Below are 19,215 nucleotides of genomic sequence, written 5' to 3'. Positions count from 1 at the left end.
GGCCCAACCCCCCAATCGGCCCTACCCTGAGCGTGACTGAGGGTGGCATTGCAACCTCCCGATCCGCCCTGCTCTGTGCATGACGGGGCGGCGCCCCAACTCCCCAATCGGCCCTGCTCTGAGCCTGACCAGGGGCTGCACTTAGGGATTGGGCCTGCCCTCTGCCACCCGGGAGCAGGCCTAAGCCAGCAGGTCGTTATCTCCCGAGGGGTCCCAGACTGTGAGAGGGCACAGGCCGGGCTGGGGGACCCCCCTCCCCCCACCCTCCGAGTGCACAAATTTTTGTGCACCGGGCCTCTAGTAAAATATATAAAAGGAAATACTCCTTTTTTCTATCATGAAATAGATAAATGTTTATTTCATTGGTTCTAGCCATATGACATAGTGGTTAAAAGTGCTGGCAAGTCTTTGTTGAATCCAGCCCTGTCCCTTATTAAGATGTGTGACCTTGACCAAGTCAGTTAACTCATTGATACTCTCAGTTTTCTTCTCCGTAGAGTGAAGATAGCAATGTTTCATCGGCTGTTGTATGGTTTAAACAAGATGGTAGTTTTGTGTGTGGCACAGAGCCTGGCACATGCTTGCAGTCAGTAAACAGTAGGTGCTGCTTCTACTGTTTGGTTTGGTAGCAGCAACCATGGTTAATATCACAGACCTGGAGTAGATTTAGAGAGAAGGCTTATTGCCCCAACTGTGTTATACTTAATATTTTTACATTGACTGGTTAACCTGTGAACATCATTTTCTTCCTTAAATTTTTCTAAATTGGGCCACTTTTATTAATCTGAATTCCAAAATAATCACATTTTTTTAATAAGCCAATAACCATAGGAAGGATAACCCAGGGTGGGTGGTAAAGGACAACAAAGGGTCTTGGCTGTGGTGTTTCTGTAACATTTCATCACAGTTATTTTGATTAAAGAAGAATTAAGGTTTGATATTTTGTATGAATAACTTAAAAAAAATTTTAACGTAAATTTATTGAGGTGACATTGGTTAATAAAATCACGTAGGTTTTTAAGTGATACATTTCTATGATACATGATCTGTATATTGCATTGTGGGCCTACCACTCATAGTCAAATCATCTTCTGTTACCGTTTGACCCTCCCTTCCTTCGGGTAACTTCCCTACTGTTTGTGTCTATGAGTTTCAGTTTTATATCCCACATATGAGTGAAATCATATGGTTCTTAGCTTTTTCTGACTGATTTCGCTTAGTATAATATTCTCAAGGTCCATCCATGTTGTTGCAATGGCAGTATTTCATCTTTTCTTATGGCTAACTAGTATTTCATAGTATATCTGTACTGTATCTTCTTTAGCCAATCCTATTGAAGGACACTGGTTGTTTCCATGTCTTGGCCACCATGACTATGCTGCAATGAAGATAGGGGTGCATAGTTCTTTGCAAATACATGTTTTCAAAGAAACTTTCGGCAAATAATTTTTTTTAACTAAATTTAACATATAATGTATGTGTGAATAGATTCTGATAATATATATTTTTTTAACCTTAGGGTACAGCTTGTATGTATTTCAAGCGTTTTTATCTCAATAACTCAGTAATGGAATATCACCCCCGGATAATAATGTGAGTATAAGTCTGTCTAATTTATTGATTTTTATTTAAGAAGACCTTTATACCACTTGAGTGTGTGTGTGAAAATTACTTCCTAGTAAAGGGTAATTTAGACTTGCATTCTATTCTGAACTGAAGATCCCGAAGCATACTTCTTATATATCTGTAACACTTCCCTGTAATACTGATGGCATCTGAAGTTTAACTTGTCCAGATTCAAATTGTGTGTGTTTTCCAAGCTAGCTTCCCTAATACCTCTTTCTGTTAGTGGTACCTTTCGTCTCCTAGTTGCTGAGTGAGAATCATTAGTGGTAACTCCTGTCTTTCTACATCCATTTAGTTTACAAGTCTTATAGGTCCATATAGGATTAATTTAAATTGAACAAAGGTCTTTGTGTTTCTGAGCTCTGCTGAGCACTATGCTTATCATTAAAGGTAAAATTGAAAATAGTATGAGACTCATCAAAGAGCTTTCTGTCAATTGCATTGTCCCTGTTTTTTTTTTTTCTCCTTTTTCCCATTTCTACCAATCTAGATCAAGCCCTTGTTACTTCCAATCTTGATTTTTGTGGTGATTTTATTATTGGTTATGAGAGTTGCATACGTTTGTTCGGAAGTTAATAATTCCCTATTTAAATACCCTTGGAGACTTCCACTGATAAGCCTTCCACAAAGGTAGCTCTTTAACCTATCTTTTATCCCATATTCATATGGTATATATATATGTGTACTATTGTATATTTTTCTCTTCCATCTGTATTTCATGATACAAAGTACTCCTATTCCTCAATTACTTTGTTCTTCCAGATATTTAGGTTGAACTATATGAAACTGCCAATATGTCAGTAATGGTTGAATGCTGTGGCAGTACTGCACAGTTCAACCTAATTTTATAGTTTCCTATGGATTTAAAACTTTTAACAAAACTATTTCTCCCTCCCTCCCTCTCTCTCTCTCTCTCTCTCCTCTCTCTCTCTCTCTCTGTATATATGTGTATATATGTATATGTATATATGTATACATATATACATATATGTATATACATATATATTATATATCCTATAATGCCTGCTATAGTCACTTGTGAATATTAGTCAATTTTAGAATGTAGTTTTAGGAATAAAATATTTACATATTTTTCAAAGTATATACTTTTCCCTGGTTATGTGTGAGAGAGAAAATTACTTTCTAGTAAAGGGTAATTTAGATTTGCATTCTATTCTGAATTTAAGATTCCCTCATCATATTCCTTATATTTTCCTCTAGGCTCACATGTGCATTTTTGGCCTGCAAAGTGGATGAATTCAATGTATCTAGTCTACAATTTGTTGGAAATCTGCGGGAGAGCCCTCTTGGAAAGGAGAAGGCACTTGAACAGATTTTGGAATATGAACTGCTTCTTATACAGCAACTTAATTTCCACCTTATTGTCCACAATCCTTATAGACCATTTGAAGGCTTTCTCATTGATTTAAAGGTAATCTTTTTGGTAAAAAGTAAACTAGTAGAGTGTACTCTATAAGCAAAAGAATCCAAAATTCTATCATAACTTTTAATTATCTTAATTGTTAAAATATGGGCTCAGCTAAAAAATGAGCATGGCCTGGACCTCCATGGCAGTAGTTCTCAAACTTCAGTGTACATCAGGAATCACCTGGAGGGCTTGTTAACTCCTTATTGGGCTGCAGATCCAGAGCTTCTGATTTAGTAGATCTGCAAATACTGATTCAGGGGTCATAAGAAAGAACATTGTGAATTTAGAGTAATGCTTTTAAAACTTAAGATCACTCTTGTAACTCTGAAGTATACTGTCATAGATCTTATTTAAAGAACCTTAAAAAAAATTCTTAATTTTAAACTAGAAAATTGTTAAGTGACTTCTAGTTTTAGTACATTGTGAACTGGAATCAAAGTATAGGCGTAAAAAATGTAAGTAAATAAATATCGATAAAAACGCCTTACGTTTTGTTTTTTTTGTTTTGACCCTGAAAAAGGACTTGGATAGTCAGCATAAAGTCAAACATGAATCAGAAACTGGTTCATTCATCTCATTTAAAAGGTGAAATTTGGGTACCTTCTATATGCCAAACATCGTCCTCGATGATGAAGCCAAGAACAGCCTCAACATTTATATGCCTTATAATCTAATGGGAAAAATAATCATATATTCATTGTGCTCAGTGTTACAGAGAGGAAAATACAGGATACGTTTGAAGGAGATAGCAGATTGAGAGGAAGGGAAGATAGTTCTGAGAAAGTGTCATTTTAAAGTGAAGTTCAAAAAAAGTAAATAAAAATAAAGTTCAGCTCTGGCTAGTGTTTCTCAATGGTTAGAGCATCAGTCCATGCACTGAAGGGTCTCCGGTTCAATTCCTGTTCAAGGGCATGTACCTGGGTTGTGGGTTTGCTCCCCACCCCTGGTAGGGGAGTGTGTGGAGGCAACCAGTCCTTGTGTCTCTCTCACATTGATGTTTCACCGCCCTCCACTCCCTCCACTTTCTTGAAAAGCAGTGGTGGGGGAAAATGAAGTTCATAGCATGAGTAGCAATTTGGCGGTGAAAGAGCATCCCAGTAGGACTTCTGCAGTTGAAGGCCCAGATTCAAGAACCATGGTGCACTAAAGAACCTAAACAGCTTAGAGATAGAGGGGAAGACTGCCACAGAGTGCTGCCTGAGTGGAAGGTGGAGCCAAGACTGGAAGTGATGTTAAAGGTTTTGAATAGAGCAGGGGTAAGCCAGTGAAAGGTTAAGTCTGGAGAAGGTCAAATTAAGTTTACTCCTTTAAACAAATCATGTTTTCAAATTCATGCATCAGTGTGCATCATATACTTATTGCACATCTGTATGTGTCATGGTAATGAGGAGAATGTATTAGAATGGATGAAAGGATACCAGTTACTATGCTGTTAGTTTGACTCATGTAGCAGTAGGGGGTACAGAGAGCTTAATGGACTTCAGAGATAGTAAACAGAATCAGTAGACCTTGAGGTTTAATTACATAAAGAGAGTGAGGACCCCGACCCCCCGGGGGAGTGGGGGTTCTGCAGAGGGATCCGGGGGTTGATGAAATTGGTTTGAAACCTGCTGAATTTCCATTGGCTGCAACACATCCAGGTGGGTAGTCATTTGTATCTGGAGGTAAGAGACAATGGCTAGACTCGGGCATCATTGCCCCAGGAAAACTGAAAGTGGAAAATTTAAATGAGGATCATATAAAGGGTAGGTAGAGAAATATAAGAATCTAGTAAGAAGACTGAAAAATACCCAGCGAGGTAGGACTTTCTAGAAAAGTGAAAGGAAGTAGAAAACTTTTAGAAGATGAATTTGAGCAACTCAGAATTTAGGCAGAGTAAAAGTAGATGGTTAACGCTTGCTGGATTTAGTGCCAGAAAAGTGATCTGGGTGAAAGTAGTCTCTGTGGTGTATGCAGGGTGAAAGCAGATTGGAGTCATTTGGGGAATAAATAAGTGAGCAAACAGTTATATGTAAATTGGATTAGACAGCTTGTCTTTGAAGTGGAAAAAGAAGATGGGGTTATTGAGAAGATGAGGGAACTGCTAGAAAGAGAGGAAAGGGACGGCTTTCTGTTGAGTTTTGTTTTGTGGAAGAAACTGATGTGGGGAGCTGGTAATGAGAGAAAGCTTAAACGGAAAGGTGGAAAATCTGTAGCTCAAGTTTCTCTTTGGAGTAAGGTAGAAGGGCCTGCCGTGGGTTTCAAAGCAAGGTACAAGGATTGGCCTTGGAACAGTCGCTCTTTTAAGGCAGGGAAGAGGAAAACAGTGTTATGCCTGGAAATTTAGTGGTGCAGGACACAGAGTTTCTTTGTTAAGAGCAGATATCATTTTCTATGAGTGATAGAGTTTCTGAGAATTAGTAAAAACATTGAGAGAGATGGAGAATGTGTAACATAGACACTGAAAAATAGAACATGTTTTCTATGGAACATTATAGGTAGGCAGTGTTGAGAGCCTTGCTAAGATAAGGGAACCTAAATCTATATTTATAAAAAGCCTAAGTGACCGTTATGACCAGATGACTGGCCGGTAGCTATGACACGCACTGACCACCAGGGGGCAGACACTCAATGCTGGAGCTGCCCCCTGGTGGTCTCTGCGCTCCCACAGCCAAACTCCCATGGTCCATCCCCCTGGCCGGCCAACTTCCCGTGACACGGCCCTGATTGGCCCAATCGCTGGCCAGGCCGAGGGACCCGACCTGTGCAGGAATTCATGTACCAGGCCTCTAGTTTATAATAATAATACCAGACCTCTTAGTTGTATTGTTTTCTCTAGCAGCACCAGAAATCTAGGTATGATTGCAAAACAGGAGGTTTGTTGAATTCACTTGTTGAACTTCTGCCAGCAATGTGTTGGCAACATATAGTGCAGAGAAATCAGGAGGGAAATAAGGACCAGAGAACACGGGTGAGTAGAAACAAGTAGAGAGATAGAGACCAAAAGTTCTAAGGAGGAAGACAAAGATAGCTGTGAAATAATTGAGCAAATGTATTGGGAAAAGTGGAATGTCAGAGGTTAGGCATTTTGGGATAATGACTACACCTGGGTGTGACTACGCAATTGTATCTGATTTTGTGTGTGTGTGTGTGTGTGTGTGTGTGTGTGTGTGTGTGTGTGTGTGAATCCTCACCTGAGGATTTTTTTTTCCATTGATTTTTAGAGTTGAAGGAAGGGGGAGAGACAGAGAGAGAGAAACATTGATGTGAGAGAGCCACATCGATTGGTTGCCTCCCACATGCACCCTGACCCAGGGTCGGGGATGGAGCCTGCAACTGAGGTATGTGCCCTTGACCAGAATTGAACCTGTGACCCTTCAGTCCAAGGACCGACCTCTAACTACTGAACAAAACAGGCCAAGGCTATATCTGAATTTTTGTTTCAGATTATGGAAAAGATTTCTTACTGCTTTTGGAGCTGATTGTGGGTATCTACAGTAAATCCAAGGATTTAGAGCTCATGTTAAAGGGTAAGAATTGTCAGGAAATATGGGAACTTCCATATTTCTTAGGCATATTCTAAAAATAATTCTGTAATTAAACCAAGATTTATTTCCTTTTGCTTCTTTCCAAAAGTAAACGTTAAGTAGAGGAATTTCAAATCAAAATGAGGTGGTGCTTTGGTTCCTAAATATTGTCTTACATCTGAATCACCTGGATTACCTGGGAAGTATGTATTTCTTGGGTCAACTTCAGACCCAGTGGAATTTCTAAGAGCCTCCTTTCCCATACTTCCTTTTGTGGAAAAGGACAAAAAGAGGGATTAACATAAATCAGAATAGCCATGTACTATGCTGGGAACTTGAGCTATATTATTTTAAAGCATATATTTCTTAACAACTGCACTTTCAGTACATTCTAATGTGGAGTACAAAATAATGGAAAGATTGTTGTTACTAGAGTATAGAAAAAAGTTTTATAAAAGCATCTTGTGTTAATTTCTGATTAATATAAATATTTTGAACTGTCACTTCATTAAACCCTCATAAGTAATAACATTTGCAAACTTTCTTTCTAGACCCGCTATCCCATGTTGGAGAATCCAGAGATTTTGAGGAAAACAGCAGATGACTTTCTTAATAGAGTTGCGCTGACGGATGCTTACCTTTTATACACACCTTCTCAAATCGCCCTGACTGCCATTTTATCCAGTGCTTCCAGAGCAGGAATTACTATGGAAAGGTATTAATTTGTGTTTTAACTTAGATCATTCAGTCACTTAGTTTATTCTCTACTGGAATCTGAGTTTTTAAGTAAGGTTCATTTTGTGAATATAGTCCTTTATATCTCCTATGGCTGGAAGGGTTAGGGCAGCTGAGGGAAGAAATGAAATCACTTTTTAAGGAAATCTTTAAAAATCGAGTATGATATTTTTGAGCTAAGTGGATTCGTTTGTGACTAAAATAGAAGTAAATCAGGTTGATCTTCAAAAGACTGATAACAGCTATCAGTATATGGCAAATTTAAAAGTTTTGTGAAGTAGTGATCAACATGAGTGCCAAAATATGTCTGCCTTGATTTATCATTATTCTCCTGCTATAAAGCATGTGTGGCATATGGAATTTAGTAAAGATTTATTGAATGAATAGTACTTTAAAGAATGTCCAAATGAATTGCAATTCAGTTGTAAATAGTAATACTTAATACATAAATGCACAATGAGAACCAGGTTCTATGATAAGCACTTTACATAAATTGAATTCACTTGATTCTTATAAAAATATCTTCAGTACAGATTAATTAAATATTATTATTCCTGTATTATTTGTATTTATAACTCCAGCACAGTCTGGCAGCAAACTCAACTTTTTAAACTTTTATATTAAATTTTTTTAAGATCTTTGAAGTTCTGATTTATTTTAATCCTTGAAATAGCTGAGGAAGGTGTTCTACATGTCATCCCTCATCCGTAATTTCAAAATCCATTGATATGGGGCAGCAGACATGAGCAGACGTTGATTTAGTCTTTCATTTAATGGGAATATGTTTTCTTGTGAAATATTAATATTACTAATTACAGAATACTGCCCCGGACATCATAGTATATACACCAGGTTACTTTTAATTTCAAAACAAACCCAAGATAAGGATTTGTGGGCTTGCATTTTGCTTAATTTATGGTATGCCTCTTCTCTACAAATACAGCTTGCCAACTGTATATAAATACATACATTTAATCCCAAAGTGATTTATACATCTGTCTAATTACTTAAGCAAACCTTTACTGATTGCCTAAACTGTACTATCCTTTAGGAATGTAATAATAATATATAAATCCTTGACTTAATTAAAAAAGATATTCATGCAAATAATTGATTATCAGTGGAGTTCAGGTGTGAGGCTTTCAGTCTCTAAGGGAAGAAAGCCTCTTTCTAGAATTCAGATAATCAAATGTTTGATTAATGTGTTTATGTATCATATAGAGAGTACATGCATATTTTTCAGTGGTGAAATTTTTCTTAGCGATACAGAATTTTTTTATGTGTTCCTTTTCTGTGCAAAACCTTTTTAGTTTGCAGTAGTCCCATTTGTTTATATTTTATTTTGTTTCCCTTGCCTGAGGAGACTTATTAAGAGCGATGTACAAAAGTTTATTGCCAATGTTTTTATCTAGGAGTTTTATGGTTTCAGGTCTTATGTTTAGTCTTTAACCATTTTGAGTTTATTTTTCTATATGGTCTAAGAAAGTGGTCTAGTTTTATTTTCTTTTGCATGTATCTGTCCAGTTTTCCCAACACAATTTATTGAAGAGACTGTCTTTACCCCATTGTATATTCTTGTCTCCTTTGTCTATATAGGCGTGCGCTTATTTCTAGACTGTACTCTCTATTCTATTTTATTGATCTACACATGCTGTTTTTATTACTATAGCCTTGTAGTATAGTTTGATATCAGGCAGCATGATACATCTAACTTTGTAGTTTTTTATCAAGATTGCTTGGCTATTTGGGGTCTTTTGTGGTTCCATATAAATTTTAGAATCATTTGTACTAATTCTGTGAAAATTGCCACTGGTATTTTGATAAGGATTGCATTCATTCTATAAATTGCTTTGGGTAGTATGGACATTTAAACGATGTTCATTATTTCTATCTTTGAACATGGTATTTGCTTCCATTTATTTGTCTTTTCATTGTCTTGTAATTTTCTAAGTACTAGTACAGGTCTTTTAACTCCTTGGTTAAGTGTATTTCTTTTTTTTTCCCCCTCATGCAGTTGGAATTCTTTCCTTAACTTCTCTGATAGTTTGTTATTGATGTTTAAAAATGCAAATGATTTCTGAACAGTAATTTTGTATCCTGCTGTTTTACTGAATTCATTTATTAGTTCTAGTAGTTTTTTGGGGAAAGCTTTAGGGTTCTTGTTGTAGCAAGTCAGCTGCAAATAGTGACAGCTTTACTTCTTCCTTTCCAATTTGTATGCCTTTTATTTCTTTTTCTTGTCTGATTGCTGTGGCTAGAACTTCCAATACTATGTTGAATAAAAATGGAAGGATGTCTTGTTCCTGATCTTAAGGAAAACATTTTTAGCTTTTCACCTTGAGTATGATGTCAGCTGTGGATGTGTCATGTATGACATTTATTATATTAACATATGTTCCCTCTATTCCCACTTTGCTGAGAGTTTTTATCATAAATGGATGGTGGCTTTTGTCAAATGCTTTTTCTCCATCTATTGATATGATTTTTATCCTTCATTTTGTTTATGTGGTGTATTACATTAATTGATTGTGGATATGGAACCAACTTTGCATCCCAAGAATAAGTCCCAATGGATTATGGTTTATGATTTATTAAATGTATTGCTAAATTTAGTTTGCTAATATTTTGTTCAGGATTTTTGCATCTATGTTCATTAAGGATTTTGGCCTATAATTTTTTTTCTTTCTTTTTAAAATTTAATTTTCTTTTTTTATAATGTCTTTGTCTGGTTCTGAGTTCAAGGTAATTAATATTGGCTTCACACAATGAGCTTGGGACCCTTCCCTCCTCTTTAATTTTTTTGGAATGATTTGAGAAGAATTGGTGTTAATTCTTAGAATGTGTGTTAAAATTCACCTGTGAAGCTTTCTGGTCCAAAAGTTTTTTGTTGGGATTTTTTTTTTTTTACCGATTTGATTTTATTAGGAGTTAATTGGTCTGTTCATATTTTCTGTATCTTTTTGATTCAGTCTTCAAAGATTGTATGTTTCTTCCAGGTTGTCTAATTTGTTGGAATATAATTGTTCATAGTATTTCCTTATAATCCTGTGCATCTTGTGTTGTCAGTCATTAAGCCTTCTTGATTTTATTTTGGTTCTCTTTTTTTTTGATGAGTCTGGTTAAAGGTTTATCACTTTTCTTTATCTTCTCAAAACAACAACACAGCTCTTGGTTTTAATGATCTTTTATATGTTTTTAGACTGTTATTTTATTTCAGCTCTGATCTTTATTATTTCCTTCTACTCATTTTGGGCTTCGTTCTTTTTCTAGTTCCTTTTTAGGTGTAAGGTTATATTGTTTATTTGAGATTTTTCTTGTTTCTTGAGGTAGGCCTGGATTACTGTGAATTTCCCTCTTAGAACTATATCCCATAGATTTGGGGTTGTTATGTTTTCACTTTCATTTGTCTCAAGGTATCTTTTGATTTTTTCTTGACCCTCATTGTTAACCCATTCATTGTTTAGTAGCTTGTTATTTAGCCTCCATGTGTTTGTGTTTTTCCATTTTCTTCTGTAATTGATTTCTAGTTTCTTAACATTGTATTGGAGAAGGTGCTTGGTATAATTTCAGTCTTCTTAAATGTGGCCTAACATGTGGTCGATCCTGGAAAATGTTCTAATTGTACTTGAAAAGAATGAGTGAACTGTTCTAAAAATATCAATTTTTAGAACAGTTTAGATCACTTTTTTTGAGTGAACTGTTCTAAAAATATCAATTACATGCATCTGGTCTAATGTTTCATTTAAGGCCACTGTTTCCTTGTCGATTTTCTGCCTGGATAATCAGTCTATTTATATCAATAGGGTGTTAAAGTCCCCTACTATTACTGTGTTACTGTTGATCTCTCCTTTATGTCCATCAATATTTGCTTTACATATTTAGGTGCTCCAACATTGGCAAGGGATGGAGATAGATATATATATATATACACACATATACATTTTCTCAGTCCCATACTCTTACTCTTCTTCTGGTACCCCTATGATGCAAGTAGTGAATGTTTAATCTTATCCCACAAGTACCTTAAACTATCCTCACATTTTTTATTCTTTTTTCTTTTTGCTGTTTCGATTGGGTATTTTTTGCTGCCTAGTATTCCAAATCACTGATTTGATTATTTGCTTTATCTAATATGCTGTTGATTCTATCTAATGTATTCTTCATTTCAGTTATTATATTCTAAATTTCTGACTGTTTATTTAATGGTTCCTCTTTGTGTGTGTTCTCACTGACTTCATCTGTTCTCCTAAGTTTATTGAGCATCCTTATAACCAGTGTTTTGAATTCTGTATCTGGTAGATTGCTTGCCTCCATTTCATTTAGTTCTTTTTTTTAAAGTTTTGTCTCATTATTTCATCTGAGACTTGTTTCTGTCTCATTTTGGCTACCTCCATGTGTCTTTCTGTGTATTAAGTTTATCTGTTACATCTCCTAGTGTGGTCAGAGTGGCCTCATTAGTATGTGTCCTATTAGTTTCAGATGTATAACCTAGTAAATAGACATTTATGTAACTTACAAAGTGATCACCTAATAAACTAGTACCCATATGACACTATACATAATTATTACATTATTATTGATTATAGTCCCTATGGTATAAGTAACATCCCCATAACTGTTCTGTAACTACCAATTTGTACGTTTTAATCCCATTATCTTTTTCATCTAGCCCCCAACTCCCCTCCCATTTGGCAACTATCAAAATATTCTCTGCATCTATGAATCTGTTTCTATTCTGCTTGTTTGTTTACTTTTTTAGATTCCACATATAAGTGAAATAATATGGCATTTGTCTTTCTCAGACTTAATTCACTCAGCACAATACTCTCTAGGTACATCTTTGTTGTGGCAGATGGCGAGATTTCATTCTTTTTTATGGCTGAGTCATCTTTCATTGTACAAGGTGAGGCAAAAGTAGGTTTACAGTGGTGGGTATGCAAAACAGAGTGTATTCTTGTATTATTTTTTTTTACATATGAACAACTGTAACCTACTTTGGCCCCACCCTGTATAAATGCACCACTTCTTTATTCATTCATCTATTGATGGACACGTAAGTTGCTTTCATATCTTCGCTTTTACAAATAGATAGAGGCCTAGTGCATGGATTCGTGCACTGGTGGCATTCCTTGGCCTGGCCTGCAAGGATTGGGCCGAAACCGGCTCTCCAACATCCCCCGAGGGGTCCTGGATTGCGAGAGGGCAGTTCTTGGGTGACGCACCCTGAATTTGGGCTCCCTCCTCTCTGGTTCCAGGTGCATCACCCAAGAACTGGAGCTGCCAAGTCACCGCAGCTTGACAGCACCTATGTTGAGCATCTGCCCCCTGGTGGTCAGTGCATATCATAGCTACCGGTCGGAGCCTCTGCCTCCTGGTGGTCATTACGTGTCATAGCTACCAGTTGGACGACCACTTAGGCTTTTATATATATAGATGCTGCAGTGAACATATGGATGCATATGTCTTTCCGATTTAGTGTTTTGAGTTTCTCCAGATAAATATCCAGGTGTGGAATTACTGGGTCCTTCTTTGTGTCTCTTTATATATATTGCCGTTGTTTTAGGGGCTATTTTGTCTGGTATGAATATTGCTGACCCAGCTTTTGTTTCGTTGTTTTCTTTCCTTTTTCATGAAACGTCTTTTTCTATCCGTTTACTTTTAGTCTGTATATGTCTCTTGATCAGAAGTGAGTCTTTTGCAGACAGTGCATGTGATGGTATTGTTTTCATATCCATTCAGCTATCCATTCAGTCAGTCTTTTGATTGGAGATTTAATCCATTTGCACTTAAAGTAATTGTTGATAGGTATGTATGTATTACCAGTTCATTTATATTTTTGATCTTCCTAAAGATGATACTTTAACATACCTTGCAATACTGGTTTGGTCATGATGAACTCCTTTATCTCTTAGCTTTTTCTTGTTTGGGAAGCTCTTTATCTGTCCTTCAATTCTAAATGATAGCTTTGCTGGGTAGAATAATCTTGGTTGTAGGTTCCTGCTTTTCATCACTTTGAATATTTTGTGCCAATCCCTTTTGGCCTGAAAAAGTTCCTGTTGAGAAATTAGCTCACAGTCTTATGGGAGCTCCCTTGTATGTAACTAACTGCTTTTCTCTTGCTGCTTTTAAAATTCTCCCTTTGTCTTTAACCTTTGGGATTTTAATTAGATGTGTCTTGGTGTGTTCATCTCTATACTTCCTGGACTTCGGAGCTTTTTTTCTTCACCAGATTAGGGAAGTTTTCAGTCATTATCAAATAGGTTCTCAGTCCCTTGCTTTTTCTCTTCTCCTCCTGGTACCCCTAAAAAGAGGGTGTTGTTATACTTGGTATTGTCCCAGAGGTCCCTTAAACTATTTTCTCTTTTTTTAAAAAAAATTCTTTTTTCTTTCTGCTGCTCTGAATGGGTGTTTTCTGCTACCTTACCTTCCCAATCACTGATTTGGTCCTCTGCTTCATCTAATCTGCTGTTGATTTCCTTCTGGTATATTCTTAATTTCAGTTGTTATGTTCTTCATTTCTTACTAGTTCTCTTTTATGGTTTCTATGTCCTTTTTTATGCTGCTGAAATTTTCACTGCATCCAATGAGCATTTTTATAACCATTGTTTTGAACTCTGTAATTGGTAGTTTGCTTGCCTCTGTTTCATTTAATTCTTTTTTCTGGAGATTTCTCCCATTCTTTTATTTGGGACATGTGTCTTAGTCTACCATTTTGGCTGCCTCTCTGTGTTTGTTTCTATGTATTTAGGTAGATTTGCTGCTGTGGTGGCCTTATGTAGTAGGTGTCCTGTAGGGACCAGTGGTGCAGCCTCTCTGGTCCCCTGAGCTGGGTGCTTCAAGTGCGACCCCATGCGACTTGTGTGCACCCTCCTGTTGTAGTTGAGCTTTGATTGCTATTGGTTTGTGAATGGGAGGGATCAACTCCCAGGCCGATTAGCAACTACAGTATTGGAGCTGCTATGCAGGGGCTGACCCTATAGAGCAGAATTTGCTTCAGCAGAGAGCTCTGGTGCCAGCAGTGTCCGCCCCTTGAGTGTGTCACTTGTGGAGTAGTAGGTGATACTTCAACATGGTCTGAAGCTAGCTACCATGTTGCACTGTCTCTGGGGCCTCCTGGAAGGTGTAGGCCAGGGGTGGGCAAACTTTTTGACTCGAGAGCCACAATGGGTTCTTAAACTGGACCGGAGGGCCGGAACAAAAGCATGGATGGAGTGTTTGTGTGAATTAATATAAATTCAAAGTAAACATCATTACATAAAAGGGTACGGTCTTTTTTTTTTTTTTTAGTTTTATTCATTTCAAACGGGGCGGATCCGGCCCGCGGGCCGTAGTTTGCCCACGGCTGGTGTAGGCCATGGTCAGCTACCATCTGTGCTCTGCCCAAGGCCACCCAGCATGAGCCTCAAAAAGATATGTATTTGATTGTTACTTGTGCTGGGCTTGGAGTTGCCCAGGAGAGGCCAGGCTGTGAACTGAGTCTGGCTGCTAGTGCCCACTTAGCAAGAGGTAAGCAGCATGCTGAGGCCAGATGTTGCTTGTTTGGGGTTTGTGAACCTTTGAGAGAATATAGGAAAATCCAGATCATAAGCCAAGACAGGATGTGTATATGGAAAAGCCATTGGAAGTCGATTGGGTGGGCCAACAAGTAGGGTGGGGCAGGTCTCGGGAAATTTCCAGGGCACAGTGTTAAACACGTTGATGGAGACTCAGATGTGGTGCCTGTCTGCATCTGCAGGGGGAGGGCTCAGCAAAGGAGCAGTAGCCTCTGCCTGCACTCTATGTGGGAGAAAGCTAACCCTCCAGCCCTTGCCCCAAAGCCAGACAATTCAGTTCCTTCTTGAATGTCTGTGGTGCCTTTCCAACTGCTGCCCCAGTGCTGGATCTCAGGGAGTAAGTCCATACATGAGCCCTTTAAGAGGACAGCCTGGGACTCCAGCAGCCCTCCCTCTTACTCAGCCACAATCTTCACTGCTTTTCACAGCCAGAAGTTATTGGATCTTCTCTTCCCAAGACTACGACTCTGGGCTGGGGAGCCTAGTGTGAGGCTAGGACTCCTTAATTCCTACTGGGACCTCCACAGCCAAGATATGCCTTGTGATTTTTAATCACCACACAGGGGTGCAGACCACTCTGTTCTGCATCTCCGCCCTCCTACCAATCTCAAGGTGGCTTCTTCTTTATACCCTTAGTTATAGGACTTATGTCAGCTAGATTTCACATGGTTCTCAATGATGGTTGTTCTGTAGTTGTAATTTTAATGTGGTTTTGGGAGGATGCAAGTACCATGTTTACCTTCTCCACCATCTTGAATGGAAGTCTCCCTTCTAATTCTTAATTGCCACACCCTGGGTGACGGAACAGCTCATTTTGCATCTCTATCCCTTTTACCAGTCTTGGTGTGGCTTCTGTTTTCTATCCTGTTCTAAAGATGGTTTTCTATGATGGTTCTATAACTTTATTGTAGTTTTTATATGGTCGTGGGAGGAGGCGGGCACAATGCTAACCTACTCTGCCACCCTGAAAGAAAGTAAGATAATTGCTTTTACATTATTCCTGATTTCAAAAAAGGATAGAAAGCCCTTGTGCTATTGTTATATTCTGGATGCTTTAGATTATTACTCATAGGATGTTCTGTCGTTAGTTTTAGGTTTTCTTCTTTTTATTGGATTTAGAGCTTTATTTCTTATTTCCTAGTTTGACTGCTTAGATATTCTTGCTTGCCTTTGGATTTTTTAAATCAAAATTAAAATTCTAATTCAAGATTGAAATTAAAAGTTGCTAACTTAAAAAAATTTCAGAGTTAAAGAATGTGGTCAGCTAACTCTTAGACCCAAATGCATTATTTTTATACTTAAGAAGGAGTTTTACAAGAAAGGGGAAAAGGAAAACAAATTGTTTTTAATTACTGATAACCAGTAATATATTAGTTGTAAAGGGAGTTACTGATTTCTATATCTAAAATTATCTCCCACAATAGATGATGAAAATCTAATATTAAACTTAATTATCAAAACTCTAATATAATTTGCCCGGCTGGTATGGCTCAGTGGTTGAGTGTTGACCTGTGAACCAGGAGGTCGAGGTTCAGTTCCCAGTCAGGGCACATGCCTCAGTTGTGGACTCGATCTCCAGTGGGGGGACATGAAGGAGGCAGCCGATCAGTGATTCTCTCGCATCATTGATGTTTCTATCTTTCTCTTCCTCTCTCTTCCCCTGAATTAAAAAACAAACAAAACCTCTAATATAATTTAAATAATCTGGATAGTTGAAAACACATATCTCAACACAGTTTCTTAAAGAATCTATTTTTGTAACTATTTTACCCAAGAGAAGAATTAATGTTTTTGTGTTTATCTTTGAAATGTTACTTATGCCTTAAGAATGTTCACTTGGGCTGTTATCAATTATAGATCAAATTCAGGTACATAAAACCTCAGAGTACACACTTTAAAGATTACACTTTCATACTACTGTCATTGGTTCTAAAAAAAAAATGGGTAATTGAGCTTTATATTCATCCATGAAAAACTATTAATACCTTTGATTTGGACTCGATGTAAATAAGATGTAATAGAATTGTAAGGCATGGGGTGATATTCTTACTGGTTGGAATAGCTAAGTCCCAGGAACAACTGTAATTAACATGGACTTGGTAGTAAGGAGAGAAAATCCTCACTTGTGCCGGGTTCCACGTCTTTTACTTCTTTGCTTTATATTGGGCAATTTACATCGTCATGACTTGTCTGTTACTAGAGTCCTCATTTGTAAAATGAGGTTCAGACTCATAAACTTTATATATTAAACACTTAACATTAAATGTAATAACTGTTGCTACTGTTATTTTCATACCTCTAAGCTTATATATTACAGAAATTAAACACCTTTTAATGTAATATAAATTGCAAATCAGTAAGACTATAAGAGCTATACATTATAGCTTTGTGGAGTTCAAATTACTGTTTTTTAATACATTGTGAATAAATTAATTTTAAAATTGCCTTGATGATGAGCCTTGGCCGGGTTGCTCAGTTGGTTAGAGCGTCATCCTGATACATATACCCACGGTTATTGTTTTGATCCCAGGTCAGGGCACATACAGGAATCAACCAATGAATGCATAAATAACTGGAACAACAAATCAGTGTTTTGTGCCCTTTTCCTCCCTCTTTCCCTTTCTTCCTCCCTTCCTTCCAAACTCCCTCCCTCTCTCTCTCTAAAATCAATAAGAAAAAAATTTTTAATTGACCTTGATGATGAAATGAACATGGAGGAAAATAATTTGTCAGGTTTTTTCAAGATGCTGTGTGTGTGTCTAATAGATTACAACTTTTTTCCTTTTTTACCAGTTATTTATCAGAAAGTCTGATGCTGAAAGAGAACAGAACTTGCTTGTCACAGTTATTAGATGTAATGAAAAGTAAGTAAAAGAAAACTTTATAAAATATTCTATAACAAAGTTACTTTGTAAAATATCTTAATATTTAACTTGAGATAACAGATTGTTTATGTTTACTGTCATTGAATTAATTGTATCATGGAGGCATGAAGGATATATTGGTGGGGAACAAATAGAAGATACACAAAAAGCAGTTTTTATACATATAGAACTTAAGAAAGTAAAAATACAATCAGATTTAGAAAGGGTTAAGTTTTAAAATAGGGTTCTTTTAAAGTGTAACCAAATATGTGATAGGCACTGAAAAAGATCTATAGGAAACTAAATTTAGGGATATTTAAATTTGGAGCTTCTATTTTATAGATACATCAGCTTTAACTAGTTAGTTAGCATGTGTCATTTGCTAGTCATTTTGTTAGTTAATATTACAAAAACTGTGGTTCTCAACTGGTTGCTATTTTTGCAATATCTGGAGACCTTTTTGGCTGTCACACTTGGGGCGTGATGGTGGCTGCTATCAGCATCTAGTAGGTAGAAGTAAGAATGCTGCTAAATATCTTATAATTCACAGTAAAGTCCCTTGGAAAGCTGAAAAATATCTCCCTCAAAGATATTCATGTCCTAATCCCTGGAGACTATAAATCTTAACATATATGCAGATGTTATAAAGTTAAGAATCTTGATATGGGGAGATTATCTTGGATTATCCAGGTAAGGCCTAGATGCAATCACAAGAGTCCTTGTTAAAAAAGGCAGAGAGGGAGGTGTGACACATAGAAGGCAATGTGAAGACAGCAGAGGGAGATTTGATGATGCTAGCCTTGAAAATTGGAGTATTATGGCCACAAGCCAAGGAATGTTGGTAGCCACCTGAAGCTGGAAAAGGGAAGGAATCAATTTCCCCCTGGGGTAGGAGTGGGGATAGTCTAGCTGGAGGGCCTTGTCCTGTCTAGGCATTAGGGATGAATTAATTAAATGTTTGACCAAATACAGCAGGCTAATTCTTTTTTTAAATTCTTTATTATTTAAATATTACATATATTTCCTTTTTCCCCCATTGACCTCTCCCTGGCTGCTCCCACTCGCCAACACATGACCTCACCCCCCCTACTTCTGTGTCCAGTGGTCATGCTTATATGCATGCATACAAGTCCTTTGGTTGATCTCTTACCCTCCTCCCCCCCCTCCCCTGCCTTCCCTCTGAGGTTTGATGATCTGTTCCATGTGTCTTTGTTTCTGGATCTATTTTTGGGTTCATCAGTTTATGCTGTTCATTATATTCCACAAATGAGTGAAACATGTGATATTTATCTTTCTCCGACTGGCTTATTTCGGTTAGCATAATGCTCTCCAGGTCCATCCATGCTGTTGCAAATGGAAAGAGTTCTTTCTTTTTTATAGCAGCGTAGTATTCCAGTGTGTAGATGTACCACATTTTTTTTAATCCACTCATCTGCTGATGGGCACTTAGGCTGTTTTCAAATCTTAGCTATTGCAAATTGTGCGAGCAGGCTAATTTTGAA

General features: G+C 37.3%; 1 protein-coding gene across 9 annotated transcripts in view; it reads left to right on the top strand.

Annotated features, from left to right (window-relative positions):
• The window catches only part of CCNH (cyclin H), a 51,266-nt gene that overhangs the window by 5,974 nt on the left and 26,077 nt on the right, over nucleotides 1-19,215 (top strand). For all 9 annotated transcript variants that reach the window (XR_001363136.1, XR_001363137.1, XM_014543940.1 and 6 more), the window contains exons 3-6: nucleotides 1,520-1,593; nucleotides 2,848-3,058; nucleotides 7,113-7,276; nucleotides 17,643-17,713. Coding sequence is in view for 7 of the 9 variants with exons in the window: in XM_014543940.1 (XP_014399426.1) it covers nucleotides 1,520-1,593; nucleotides 2,848-3,058; nucleotides 7,113-7,276; nucleotides 17,643-17,713 (520 nt within the window). In the remaining 2 variants the exon portion in view is untranslated. The remainder of the gene's footprint in view (nucleotides 1-1,519; nucleotides 1,594-2,847; nucleotides 3,059-7,112; nucleotides 7,277-17,642; nucleotides 17,714-19,215) is intronic.

This window comes from Myotis brandtii, unplaced genomic scaffold, assembly GCF_000412655.1.
Source record: "Myotis brandtii unplaced genomic scaffold, ASM41265v1 scaffold344, whole genome shotgun sequence".
Lineage (NCBI taxonomy): Eukaryota > Metazoa > Chordata > Mammalia > Chiroptera > Vespertilionidae > Myotis > Myotis brandtii.
Note: the sequence above shows the minus strand (reverse complement) of the source record. Positions and strands in the feature narration are given on the sequence as shown.